Source organism: the organism of the source record quoted next, unplaced genomic scaffold (assembly GCF_019419815.1).
Source record: "Pyrus x bretschneideri cultivar Hongxiangsu unplaced genomic scaffold, Pyrus_bretschneideri_v1 Contig62, whole genome shotgun sequence".
NCBI lineage: Eukaryota > Viridiplantae > Streptophyta > Magnoliopsida > Rosales > Rosaceae > Pyrus > Pyrus x bretschneideri.
This window is the reverse complement of record NW_025999801.1, coordinates 1872401-1884970: the sequence shown is the minus strand read 5'-3', so window position 1 is coordinate 1884970 and position 12570 is coordinate 1872401. Positions and strand designations below refer to the sequence as shown.

The 12570-nt window shown below is 36.1% G+C and overlaps 2 protein-coding genes across 3 annotated transcripts; one reads left to right on the top strand and one right to left on the bottom strand.

The window, feature by feature from the left end:
- The first annotated feature begins 252 nt into the window (after positions 1-252).
- On the top strand, positions 253-6900 carry LOC103946179. Its single transcript, XM_048572707.1, has 5 exons — positions 253-570; positions 2073-2489; positions 2806-3908; positions 4870-5006; positions 5841-6900. The coding sequence occupies exons 2-4, from the start codon at positions 2147-2149 to the stop codon at positions 4945-4947; spliced, it is 1524 nt and encodes a 507-aa protein (XP_048428664.1). The 5' UTR covers positions 253-570; positions 2073-2146; the 3' UTR covers positions 4948-5006; positions 5841-6900.
- An 884-nt stretch (positions 6901-7784) lies between these two features.
- LOC103946174 lies at positions 7785-12000 on the bottom strand. Of its 2 annotated transcripts, none has more exons than XM_009356824.3 (9): positions 11845-12000; positions 11610-11735; positions 10637-10682; positions 10468-10519; positions 9021-9116; positions 8850-8903; positions 8684-8749; positions 8245-8323; positions 7785-8171 (listed from the first exon to the last, which is right to left on the bottom strand). In XM_009356824.3, exons 1-9 carry the CDS (start codon positions 11902-11904, stop codon positions 8094-8096), a joined length of 657 nt encoding a protein of 218 aa, XP_009355099.2. In that variant the 5' UTR covers positions 11905-12000; the 3' UTR covers positions 7785-8093. The 2 variants fall into 2 exon arrangements, with proteins under 2 accessions (XP_009355099.2, XP_009355100.2); XM_009356825.3 differs by having other exon boundaries at positions 10468-10513.
- Positions 12001-12570: the final 570 nt, after the last annotated feature.

The window sequence follows — 12570 nt, the reverse complement described above, 5'->3', positions numbered from 1 at the left end:
GGTTTTAATAAGGGAGGAGCTTTTGTGACATTCTGAATGCTTCACCTTTTCATCCTTAAAAATGAAAAAAAAAAAAAAAAAAAAAAAAGGAAGAAGATTTGGGCCCAAATAAAATGGTATTGTATTGTCCATGCCAACCGAAGGGCAATTGGGTATTTAGAAAGGGGGTTTTAGTACGTACCGGACCCACCCGATTCAATGTTTAGCTGGAGTCTTTACGGATCGTCTAACTCGCGTTGATAATGGTTGACCCGTTAATAACCCGTTTGGTTTCGGGTAAACCTTTGGACGTTCAATTGAATTTGCTCGGTTCAATTCAAAGCCTTCCGACTCTTGCCGACGTCGATTCTGTATGTAATTCTTGAATGGTTTTCGTCGGAGCTGGGCTTCTTCGAGTTGGGAGGACTCGCTGTAGACGGCGTCGAGGAGGGTCTCGTGACTTGGGATCGGAAGTTCTTATTTAGGAGTTGGAGGAGTCCAAGCTTGACTGCCTCTCTCTCTCGCTCTCTCTCTCTAGAAACTCCAACAGTTGACTCTAATCCCTCTCTCTCTCTCTCTCTCTCTCTCTCTCTGTAAGTCTTCCTCTCTCTCTCTAGTTATCTTATTCTTGCTATTCAATTTCAATTTTTTTTTTTTATAATTTAGGGATTAGGAATTAGGGTTTCAGTTAATTTACTAAATAATAATTCAGGGATTGAATTAATGTGTAATTTCTGAGCTGTGGCTTTATGACTTATAATAATGTAGTTGAAGATGTAGAAATAAATAATAGCAGTGCTCAGAGGGTTTCTACATCTGGGTTGGGGCCTAATGCTCGAATTTGCCGCATATATATCCCCCTTATTTAAACCCCCACATCATACAAGTTTCATTCTTTTAAGTGGCAAACGGGTTCATTTACCCGTAGAAACTGTAGACCCAAATAAGAGAACGAAAGAACCGGAAGAAATGGCTTAGTAATTTCAATTTTAAGCTTTCTAGTAGTTTTCAGAGCCAACTAGGATTTCGGCATCAACTTCAGCTTCAGAAAAGCTTCACTTTGGAATATAATCTGCTCTTCATTCAAGGTTCTTAAGATTCTGCATTGCTGTTCTTCTTGGTTTTGGTTTTTGGGGGTTTGAGGATTTAGATTTTGCGGTCTTCAGTTGGTTTTATTAACCTTCTTGCTTTGTTCGTTGATTAAGTGTGTTTAAATTGTATAGGTGTCTTACTCAGTATTGTTTCACTCTTAGTAATCATAGGTGTCTGGGTGGTGAATTCCTCTTGTACAATTGCTGCAAATATAATTAAACCATTTCGGGAGATTGAATATATGCGTACGTCAATTTCCTCTAACTAAGCAAGTAAGGTTCAACCATTTAAATCCACTACTGCCAGTTACAAGACCGTATGGCAACTAATTGTCCAAGTTCTTTGGTTTGGTGGAGCTAGAGAATAGGAATTGTGAGGTGTTAATTAAATGGTAAGGAAGATTACCAGACGATTAGATAGGAATCGGATTGGGGCACTGGTAGGCGTTTGAGTGATCTTAAGGTTTAACAAAAAGGTAATAATTAAAACATCACATCCTTTTTCTAGAGAAGCATTTTCTTGTCCAAAGTATATGATATGCCTTTTCATCTAACAAACCCGATTGTTCTCTTCTCTAAGCCTCTCGTGATCTCATCCTAGGTTTACATGATTATATCATCACTAAGTGCAATGATTTGGCGTTGCTGGTGAGGTAGTCAGCCAAACTTTATGATTGCCCATGAATCCAACATTTATTTTTCAAGATCCTTGGCAAAATGTTATCCTTATATCAGTGTCAAATTTTTTATATCGCTGTATATATGGTATCCATGTTTTAGTTAAATGGAGATCTTATATTTTTTATGTGAAATTTCTATTATGTTAATTGTTTTTGCAATTGTATGGGTTCACATCTGTGCTCTGGTGATTCTGGTAATATATGTTGTTGGAATTCCTATTCTCTCTTTAAGTAGAAGTTTGACTGCTATACATGATGTTCATAGTGATTTTCTGTTCTTGAACTTTTTGATATATATTGATATGCTATTGGTTTTATGCAGGACTTTGTTTTTGTGGAATCATTTAATTGGGATAAGCTGTTTGAGCTGAGCACATTTATAATTTTGGATATATAATGCTTCAATTGTTTCTATCAGAGCCCATCTGGAATGACAATGGAGATGAGAATTCTGCCAAGATTAGAGTATCTCTCTTGAGTCAATTGGAATCTACTATTTGGTTGTTCATGGCATCTGGAGGCCGTTCAGAGGCTCGACTGTGGCTTTGTAATACGATAGGCAGAATAAGTTCTCTCACTCGTCACAATCAGTGCGAGTTACTTTTGGACTTACTGAGATCTAAACCCCTTAAGAAGGGATTAGCATCTCAGCTTGTAGAAATGATATTTGAGAATAGTCCACATAAAGCAGGGTCTATCATATCCAAGCGAAGTTACACACTAAAGAAATTTTTTGAAGGCAAGTAAATTTTGTTGCATACATTCAGTTCATGTTTGAGTTACTTTTCCCATCACAGAATTTGGTGCTCTCTTCTTTCAATAACCTTAGTTTCTTGTATGTTTAACTTCCGGATATCATCATTCTCCGCCTAGTTTCTGTAGCTTAAGTGATGTGAATGTTCATACCCCAGTATGTGATTATTTGCTTCCTTATGATTGCATAAATTATTAGTGACTACCATGCATGTTTATCCCTGTGGAAGATTGATAAATATATCCATGTTTTGTGGATGTTTTAGGACTTCTGACAATCACATACTCGTTCAAAAATGCAGGAAATCCAACACGAATATCTAAATGGTTTTCTAAAGCTGGTGGTGGATTGGGCCATGAACCAGGTGCCAAGGCGCTATCACAATTTTCTTTTGTTAATCGAGATACTTGTTGGGAGGAACTTGAGTGGAAGGGAAAACACGGGCAATCGCCAGCAGTGGTTGCTACAAAACCCCATTACTTTCTTGATTTGGATGTCCAGGCAACTGTGGAGAATTTCCTTGAAAATGTCCCTGAATTTTGGTCTTCCAATGAGTTTTCCGAGTCACTTAAAGATGGTGAAATTCTGTTTGTTGACAGAAAATATTTTGTGGAATATTTTGTTGATCTGATGTATAAAGAGGATTCAAAAGATGTTTGGAAAGTTACAAGTGAGTTCCTGAAGGAGGAGTGTTTTTCTTCCTTATGCAAGCGCCTTCTTATTACTCTTGATGAGTCGGATTTATGTGATTTTCTTAAAATGCTATACAAGTATCTCAACCCTAGAATGGAGCAGAAGGATCTTATGGACTCATCTTATTTGTTTGAGGTTATACTTTCTAAGTGTGCAGATTTTAGAAGCTTTGATGAGATATTACTGTTAAATGCAGTTTTTAATCATGGACGCCAACTTTTACGACTTCTACGAGATGAAGAGGGCCATGAAGAACAAGCAAGAATTAAAGATATTGTTTCGAAGATCTGCACAATCCCAAGTGATAACAGTAGCTTGGGCCCAATAATCAAAGATTGCTTTAAAATGAAGAATATACAAGCATTAAAGTTGCTGGGGCTTCAGTCATGGGTTATTTATTACAGTTTATCAGAACAATGCCGGACTCGTGATTCTTGGGAATCATTATTTTTGTGTAATGCAATAAGTTTCCGAACATCAGATAGATATTCATTTCTAGACGATCAAGGAGCCTACGAAGAAGGTGGTTCTGATTTGGATCGTAAAGCATCCAAAACAGTTAAGCACAAGAAAAAGCATAGTAGTAGAAGGAAAAGAAAAACAAGGGGCTTTGATCACATGACAGCTATGACAATGAGGTGCTGGATTTGCAATCAAATGCTGGAATGTTGGTTTCTCTCAATTGATGAGTATTCTGCATCATGGAATATTGTAAGTTTGTCATAGACTCTACTTATGTCTATTATAATTTTGCCTCTCGATTGATAATTTTAATGTGGTCATGTGCATAGAGAATTTGTGGAAATCTATTTTCTGTAGTAAGCATCGGTAGTGTAGAGCAAAGCTTAACGAGTCCCTCATACATATAATTATACTTGAAAGTGTGTCAAGGAAGTAGATTCATTGAACTGCATGGTGTGTTTTGGAGGATCTATAACTACTATCGGTTGATTAGTCAAATGGCAAATTTCCTTGAGTTCATATTAGAGATTAGTGATTTTTTCTCTTTTTGCTGATGATTCAGATTAAACCTTCTCATCATTTGGGATATCTTAGTCGGTAAAGTGTTGCACTAATATATTATTTGTTATATTAGTTCATTTTACCCATGTTTTAGATGACGTGGACATCAGTTGAGAGGAGCCTAGGCAACGTTCACATTTCCCATAACCCAAACATTGCATGCTTGGCCAGTGTGGCCTTTGACAATACTAGTCGCCCAGAGAAAGAATAACTAGAGGGGCCACTGCCAAGTGTGCAGCATTTGGGCGTAAGGTGTTTGTCAAATTTGAAAATGCCGGCTCATATCACAGCTGATGTCCGTGTCATCTATAAATTGGGTCTCATATTACTTGATGCTCATAACTTTGGCTTGGCCTAACAGTCAAAGCAACGAAAGGATAACATTCAAGCAATCTCCGTATGTTGTCTGACAAAAAATTGGGTGAAGTTTTTCATGGTCTTTTTATTTAATTTATCCGTTTTTGGTTTTATTCATGGCTGATGGTTGTATTAGTTTGAGCGGCTTTGATTTCTTTTTTTTTCCCTTTCTATTGCTTGTTTTGAATTAATTGTATCCTTCTAATTTTTGCATCTTTCCTTGTGGAGTTAGAAGATGAGGGGTTTATTATATGTTTGACGGTATTCTAATAATTTTTTTTTTTGTTTGTAGGAGGATTTACCTGAATATCTTTCCAAGTATTGCTTGTCAACATGGATGAAGTGGGTGCTTGAAGAATGGGGTCAATAAGTTTCATTGGATATATAGAATTATTCTTCTTATTCTCCAATGCCTGGACAACTACCATTGTAAGTAGGAGGGGTTGAATTCATTGCATCGGTTTAAGTTGTTTTCTTTAACTAACACCCTTTCATTTCTTCTGGAACATGCCCCATGATATTTGTTGTCCAACCCCACCCCAACCACCCCCCCCCCCCCCACAACAAAAAAACCAAAAAAAAAAAAAACAATGCTTTGTTTATATACTTTAATTTCTTTGCTAATTAATTACAAGTAACCTTGTGTTTCAATTTTGTCTTCGATCTTTTAATTCGATAATGTCAACCTTTAAACAAAGACTTACATTAAATAGAACGTCAGTTATTTAGACATGTTAAATGTGGATGGAAAACACTATCTTCCACATGAGAAATAAAGAAGAGATGGTTTAGATGCTTGGATTCCATATTTCAACCCATCCACATACCAGACAGCAAGAAGGCACCCCCTTCTTCTCCTTTGAATCTTTGATTAAGTAATCTTATGGTTCAAGGTTTTGAGGTGGGTGTTGAGAAAATGAAGATATCATGAAGAGCAAGAGGAAAGATTGTTTTTTTTTTTTTTTTTCTTTTCCCTTTTGGTGTTATGCCAACGTGTGATGGAACTGGTCTGGTAGGCTAGCTGGTTTACCATTTTGGGGATTGACGCTGGGATTTGTTCTTGCATAGTGGTTCGGATGCATATCTGACTTCTGACTTTCGAGTATTTTTAATTAGGTTCATTTATGGATTCAGTGTGATGCTAAATTTAAATTTTGAAACCTTTTTGTTTCAATAGTTACCCCTACGCATTCTTGAGGGCTTTGCATGCAAGAGGCTAGATGTTATTCCTTTCTTTGACATTTGTACTTTGCATAATTTCAGGTAATATGAAAATTTTCAATTGTGTTAAACTGTCACTTGATGGGTATAAGAAAGAATTTACCATGAGGCATAGTATAGAAGACCGTTCTATTTGGTGCAGCTATCAATGTTTGTCAATACTATGGTGCTCATTTTTGTGCAAGATTCTTATTGAAAGTGTAGCATCCACAAGGCTATTCACATTTGACGAGATTTTCTGGCGTTGAAGTTTAAGATATGAAAGTAAAAGCGTGACATTCATAAGGTTATTCACATTTGACTAGATTTGCTGGTATTGAAGTCCAAGATATGAATACTAGAGCAGGATCATGTTTAGAGATGAAGTGTCCGTGGTTTATCATCTAAATGCTTTTGTTGAAAGGTTGGGTTTTTTTTTCACTGATGAGAATTTGTCAAATGAAGAATTTGGATTACCAGTTGGTATGCACATCGAGCTGCTGCCTTCTCGAGTGGGTGAATAGTATCTGGTTGGGGTAAAACTATCCAAGATATTTGATTGCTACTTTGGTACTTGTGTTTCCAAAAGAAATTATGTAATATTTTCTGTATCTCATGCATCGCCCACCCAAGGACATGTATATGTTGGTATTGCACAAGGCGGATGAAGGCTTGTATCATCTGACGTCGACCAAATGTCTGATTGAAGATGAGAAGACAATCCTTAGGGTTACGAATTTGAAACATGTTTCTACAGGCTTGTGGCACAGAAGTTATGCTTGCTGAGATAGAAGTAAAACTGTCCAGCACAGTGAGTTCCCATTCTTCTTACAGAAGAAAGGAGAAAGTTGGTAAGCCTCGTTCTTCAGATGGTAGCAAGGATGCAGAGTTTAAGCGAGCCTACTACGAGCGAGAGGTTTGATATTGATCGTGCTCAAATTAAATATTTACTCTCTCGTACTAGCTCTCTCTTTTCTCATTTTAGTAGATTATAGGACTCATATTATTGCAGTTTAGGAGATGGACGACCTGCGTTTCGTTTTCCTAGAAAGCACAACCTTTTACTTCAAGCTTGTAGAAACTTATTTTGAATGCGTTAAATGATGTGGGGCTCTTATCTTGAGATTTGTTTATCATTTTCTTGATTGGATATATTTGGATGCATACAAAAGAGATTTTTCGGTGTATTTAGAACACAAGTCGGTAAGCGGGAGCCATGTCATTTTTTTTAGTGTTTTAGTTTCCCATGCTTGCGTTTACTTTCATAATATGTAGAGCGGTTAATCCACAACTATCTTGGTTCCATTCGGTTTGGTTTAACTGCTCTACAAATAGGCTGAACCGAATGGAACCAAAATAATCTTAACAACCTAGAGCCCTCTTGCAAGCTTCGACTAAACAGTCCTGCAATTTACAATTAAGGGAATTTGATTTAGGTCGTAAAATTTCAACCTAAGTCAATAGTCATTTCATTTTGTAGCGCATGTCACTCAGCAGAAACAACTATGCTTTCCAATTAAGGTCTAGACCCCTTCCTAATATTTCTTATTATTGACATTTAAAAGAAAATTGATATTATTTATATTAAAGGGAAGGGGGTAGGTTTAGCCTCATAATGGACTAACAATAATGTAGTTCAAATTCGCCTTTGGCAAGAATCGAACCTAAAACCGCTCACTTACATGTGAAAAGGAATACCACTAGACTGTAGTATTAAGTTGCTTATTATTGACCTTTTTAAAAGCACAAAATGTTAATTGACTCAATTCTAATGTTGAAAATATTTAGTAACCTAAGACAAATTACCTAGATTTTAAATTAGCAATCTTGAGTGAAAAATGAAAGTTATGCTTTTAGTTTTGGCAACATATTAACTAGTAATGTTCCAGGGTTGCATTATTGCATGGTCTCTTAGTATTGAGATTAACTATGAAGGCTCTGCGGATGTTGGGGTTAGCCAAAGTAGATTTCTCACCCTGAGTTCCGTTCTCTTGGTCAGCAAGTGACTTAAACACTAAAAACACATTTATTTATTTTCTACCCTTGATATCAAATCAAATGAAGAGCAACCAGACCAAGAAAACAATTTTGTTCTCCGTACCGTAGTATAATTCGACACTCGTTATGTGTGGCAAGTACAATCAATTGATCGGGAAAAAAAAATCAAAACTGATAGGAGCCCTCTGGTTGAACAAGAAACTAAGGAACAAAAGTGAATATGGAAAGCTAATCTAGAGATTCCGATACATATAAGAGGGACTTGCCTAGCTCCCTTGCAAGTTACAATCCGGTCAGAACAGACACCCAGAAACAACGTTAGGCCCAAAGCAGTGTCACCACGAAAATCAAAACGAGGGCTAGTCCAAAGCAAATTCCAACAATCGCCGTGAAAGCCTGGAGTATGAAATGAAATGAGATCGATAATGGTAACCATAACATATAAAGGAATTTCGAAAATTCATATTACCTTGCCCTGAGACTTAAAATGGAACTTGACCGTGAACCATGACAGTCCTTTGTCCACAAAAGGAGCAAGAGCAAGGGCCCTGCATAAAAAGTTATCCAGGAATCAAATGTCCCTTGACGCACGGCTTATATACAAAGCACAAGCTCACACTCGGAACATTCATACATTCTTCGAAACAACGAAATTATCAAAGCACAAGAGTCATATGATTTGCTATATTCTCTCACAAAATCGAAACTGGAATTCACAGCCAAGGTTGACAAACCAAAAACTGTTATCAACCTCTTAGGTGCCTGTGGCTGTGGGTGACAGCTATCAAAATTACTTTTAAGTTGTTTTTAGGTCTTGGCAACTCAAAAATCATAAAACCATGACAACGTTCTGAAAAGATAAGGAAATTTAAGAAATGGATAGCTGGAATTTGGATCTAGCAACTCACCCTCCAGCTCGTACAAGCTTTGTAACCTGGCTTCCAGCCCACACCATGGCCATTACTTTAAGGAATCTGCAAATCAATATAATGTTAATGTGATCACTATGTTTGACGATAGTGCATAGCCGGGTGAAAAAAAATTCTGAAATTCAGTGATATTCATAACAATTACCTCTTAACAGCTGCGAGGTAACCCATCCTCCCCGGTGCTGGAGCAACATAGAACCTAATGGAGAAAGGAAGGAGTTCAGAGTTACAATTATTATACCAAATTTACATGAGCAACTGCACAAGCAATACAGTAATAACAACAAAATTTACGGTACTTTCTTACTCCACTTACCATACCAAGAGAAACGTCGTAAGATAGTAAGCAGTATTCAATAGCCCATATGACAAAAACCCAGAAATTCCGTATCTCCTCAATTTCTTCAAAATCCTGGGAAGTTGAACAAACAGGAACAAAAGCATCGGCTCAAGGAAGGCAAAAAGAAAACGCAAATAGCAAGGCTAAGCTGATTGAAAGGTAGAAATTTGAACTTATTCATAAGCAGAAATTTGATTTAAATAAGAAAAGCAATACAATATACAAAAACAAAACATATATAATAACCAAATACTCCATATGGATTCAAGCATCTATGAATTAATTAAAGGTATCGTTTGTCAAGTAAGACACTCAAACAAAATTTTATATTTCTTGGGTCACCAACAGTATTTCAGAAACGATCAATTTTCCCAGCAGAATGTTAACAACTTAATATCAACTTGAATCTTTTAGAAAATCTCATTCCAGGCCATGAGAAAAGTCTACTAAAAACCAATATCAACACCATACACGAGACAGATCTGCACCATATTGCTTGAAATATCATGCTTGTAGCCACTATATCTATTGTGAATGCCCATTAAAGATTGTATAACCCTAGACCACAGCGTAAAACTTGTACATCACAGGGTATCATCCTCTTGACCGTCTAGTGGAAAGTTGCCTATATAGTGCACTAAATTATGTTAATTCACCTAGAACTTGGAATAATTATGGTTGACACCATAAATAAATGACTTGAATGACAGAGAAGCAACAATTTTCATTCCTTGTGTCAAAGAAATTTTGACAACAAGCTACAAATCTTGATTCTTGTTAAAAGAATAAAACACAAGGGCTACTTATCTTAGGAAGATTTTTGTTTTCTTGTTCTCTTTTTTTTGGGTGCCAAATCGCCAATGAACAGGCATACACTACAAAATGCAGGTGAGACTGTTCACCATCCCAAATCCTATCTCAAACTATTTTCCAACTTCAGAACTTGAAAGCCTCGTTCTTAAGGAAAAAAATCATGAAGGAGGCATAACAAACTAAGTTACTAACATGTCATTGGCTAGCTCAAGACAGAAGTTACCTCCTCAAGGATCTAGCTTTAGTATCCCTTATTTGTCATGAGATTACCTTTACCTTTGTCGAGATATCCAGCATACAAAAACATTTCTGGGCCATCCAAGGGTGACTTCCTTAAAATTCACTCAACTATAGATCTTATATTATTTTGCAAGCGACCGCAAAGGTAACCGCCTACTCATTGCCTAGTTGTATAACACAGACATTATAACTTTTATGACTACCTTTTGAAATTAGCTCTCATCTGTGACTAATCTCCTAACAGGTCAATTATACATCTATTGTACGATGAATATGGAGTTCAAATACTGACTCGCCCTCATCACGTCACTAACAACAATCAGTAGCCTTTAGTATGAACCAAAAACATTGTAAGGCAAATAGAAAGTACTCGTTGGATGTGAAAGGTACTCCTTGTCCACTATCAATCTTTCCAACTGAACCTAAAAAACATTGAAATAAGTTCCTATTAACGCATACAAGGTCAAAATAAATAAAAGCATCCCAATAAAAATTTAATATATTTTATACTCATCCATACAGTTTGGAATATTATATACCTTCAGATTCAGCAGAGAAGCTTTCAGCACCCGACAAACCATAATCCTGCTCACACACCAAAGACACAACAGAGACACCTTCGTATCAGAAAAGTTAAATTGAACCGAAACCGAACAAGAAAAGACTCATGCCCCTAAGTATACACTCTTTCACATGTATTTTACATAGACCAACTAATACCAGAACTGTATGAAATATATAGGTTGTAATTATTTAGATTCATAGCACCCATATATATTTAATCAACAGTAAACTTCAGGGGATAACTTAGACATAAATAAAAGTGCCATTCTTCTTGGATTTCTGGGTGATTAGTGTTACACACTTGAGTTTCGCTTATATTACAACATTTTGTCTTTCAGTGCAGTATACGAAAGCAGTAAGCACACTGCACTAGTAATGGTAGTTTCACAACATCACTTATCCAAACTAAACAAATAAAAGAGTCATAAAAAGTCAAAAAAAAAAAAAAAAAAAAAGAAATCACATCTGATGTGATGTACCTCTCATCCAATCATTTAGCTTGTAATATCAGTAATAAATGAATTCTTATAAATCAGTCAATTTACATCGGTAACAATGTGAATCGAAGGAGAATTGTTTGATTTTGCCACTCTTGTAAGCACAAGTAGGTCTTACATTGGCTACTAAGTTGACGATTCTCAAATAACGTTTATGGGGTATTGTGAGTCATAATGTATTCTTTATAAGCTATGTTTTTCCTTAACCGTTCAAAACCTCTACGACATTCAAAACCTTTATCCTCCCAAGTTCCATCCTACTTCCTCCAGTCCATATTTAACACATGAAAATGCAATAGACAGACACTAATACCGGGTCAATCCCAAATTTGATATTTTTCATCAAAAGGAAAAATAAGCAGAGTCCGATTCGATTCGAAATTAAAGGGGAACAATTGACTTGACATAAGACAATGTTGTTGATGAAAGAAAAAACCCAAAATACACTGACATTGTTGTTGCCATTGGCTGACGAGAAATGTCGAAACCGGTTCTTCTGATTCAGAGAAATTTGGGTGAGCTTAGGCGATGAAATTGGAACCCAGGAATTTTTCAAGTACGCAAACTCATTGCAGCCCTAAAACACAAATCAAGAAAGATAAGAGTGCTGCATAGCAGCGACGGTAATAAACTAAATAAAATGAATAATTAAGTAATTAATTAGTAAAAACGCAGAGATTTGTTACCGTGTTATGCAATTGCAGAAGGGGAATGGAGAGAGTTGTGAGCGCCAAGGAAGGAGGCATGATCGGGAGAGAAAGAGAGAGATTGGAGGAGGAGACGCGGACAGCTTTTGAGCGCGCCAACTTAAAGAAGTGGTCGTATTTCTCGAATAAGTCGTTGGATTAGAAATTATTATAAATTTTTTTATTTAAAATTAAATATGAACAGTATCTAACGAAAACTGATCATACAATACATGATAAATACATAATTGGAGGATCCTCTGGACCCTCATTCATATTTCTCTACTTAAAGCATGGGGATATTTTTTTTGTTTCAAATATTTGTCGATTTGCACTCTAAACTTGTAGAGAACTTGTTACTTCCCTCTGAACTTTAATTTTGGTCAATTAGCCTTGAACTTTTATAATTAGTTAATTTTACACCTGAACGTTAATTTTAGCTAATTATCATCTGAACTTTTATAAATAGCCAATTTTCCTCTGACGCTAGATTTTAAAAAAAGTTCTATTTTGATCACGTAGACAACACATTACAATTGTATGGAGAAAAAAGAAAGGAAAACTAACGAAAAGTTCAAAAAAAATTTATGAAAAATGACAAATAAAGGTGTAGTGAATAGTACCAGGAAAAGGTAAAAATGTGGTTTTTCATTAAAAATGAACAGTACCGGAAGTGTTTCGTTAAAACTCTAAAAAAGAACAGAAAAGTGGAGGGATGAAAAATTT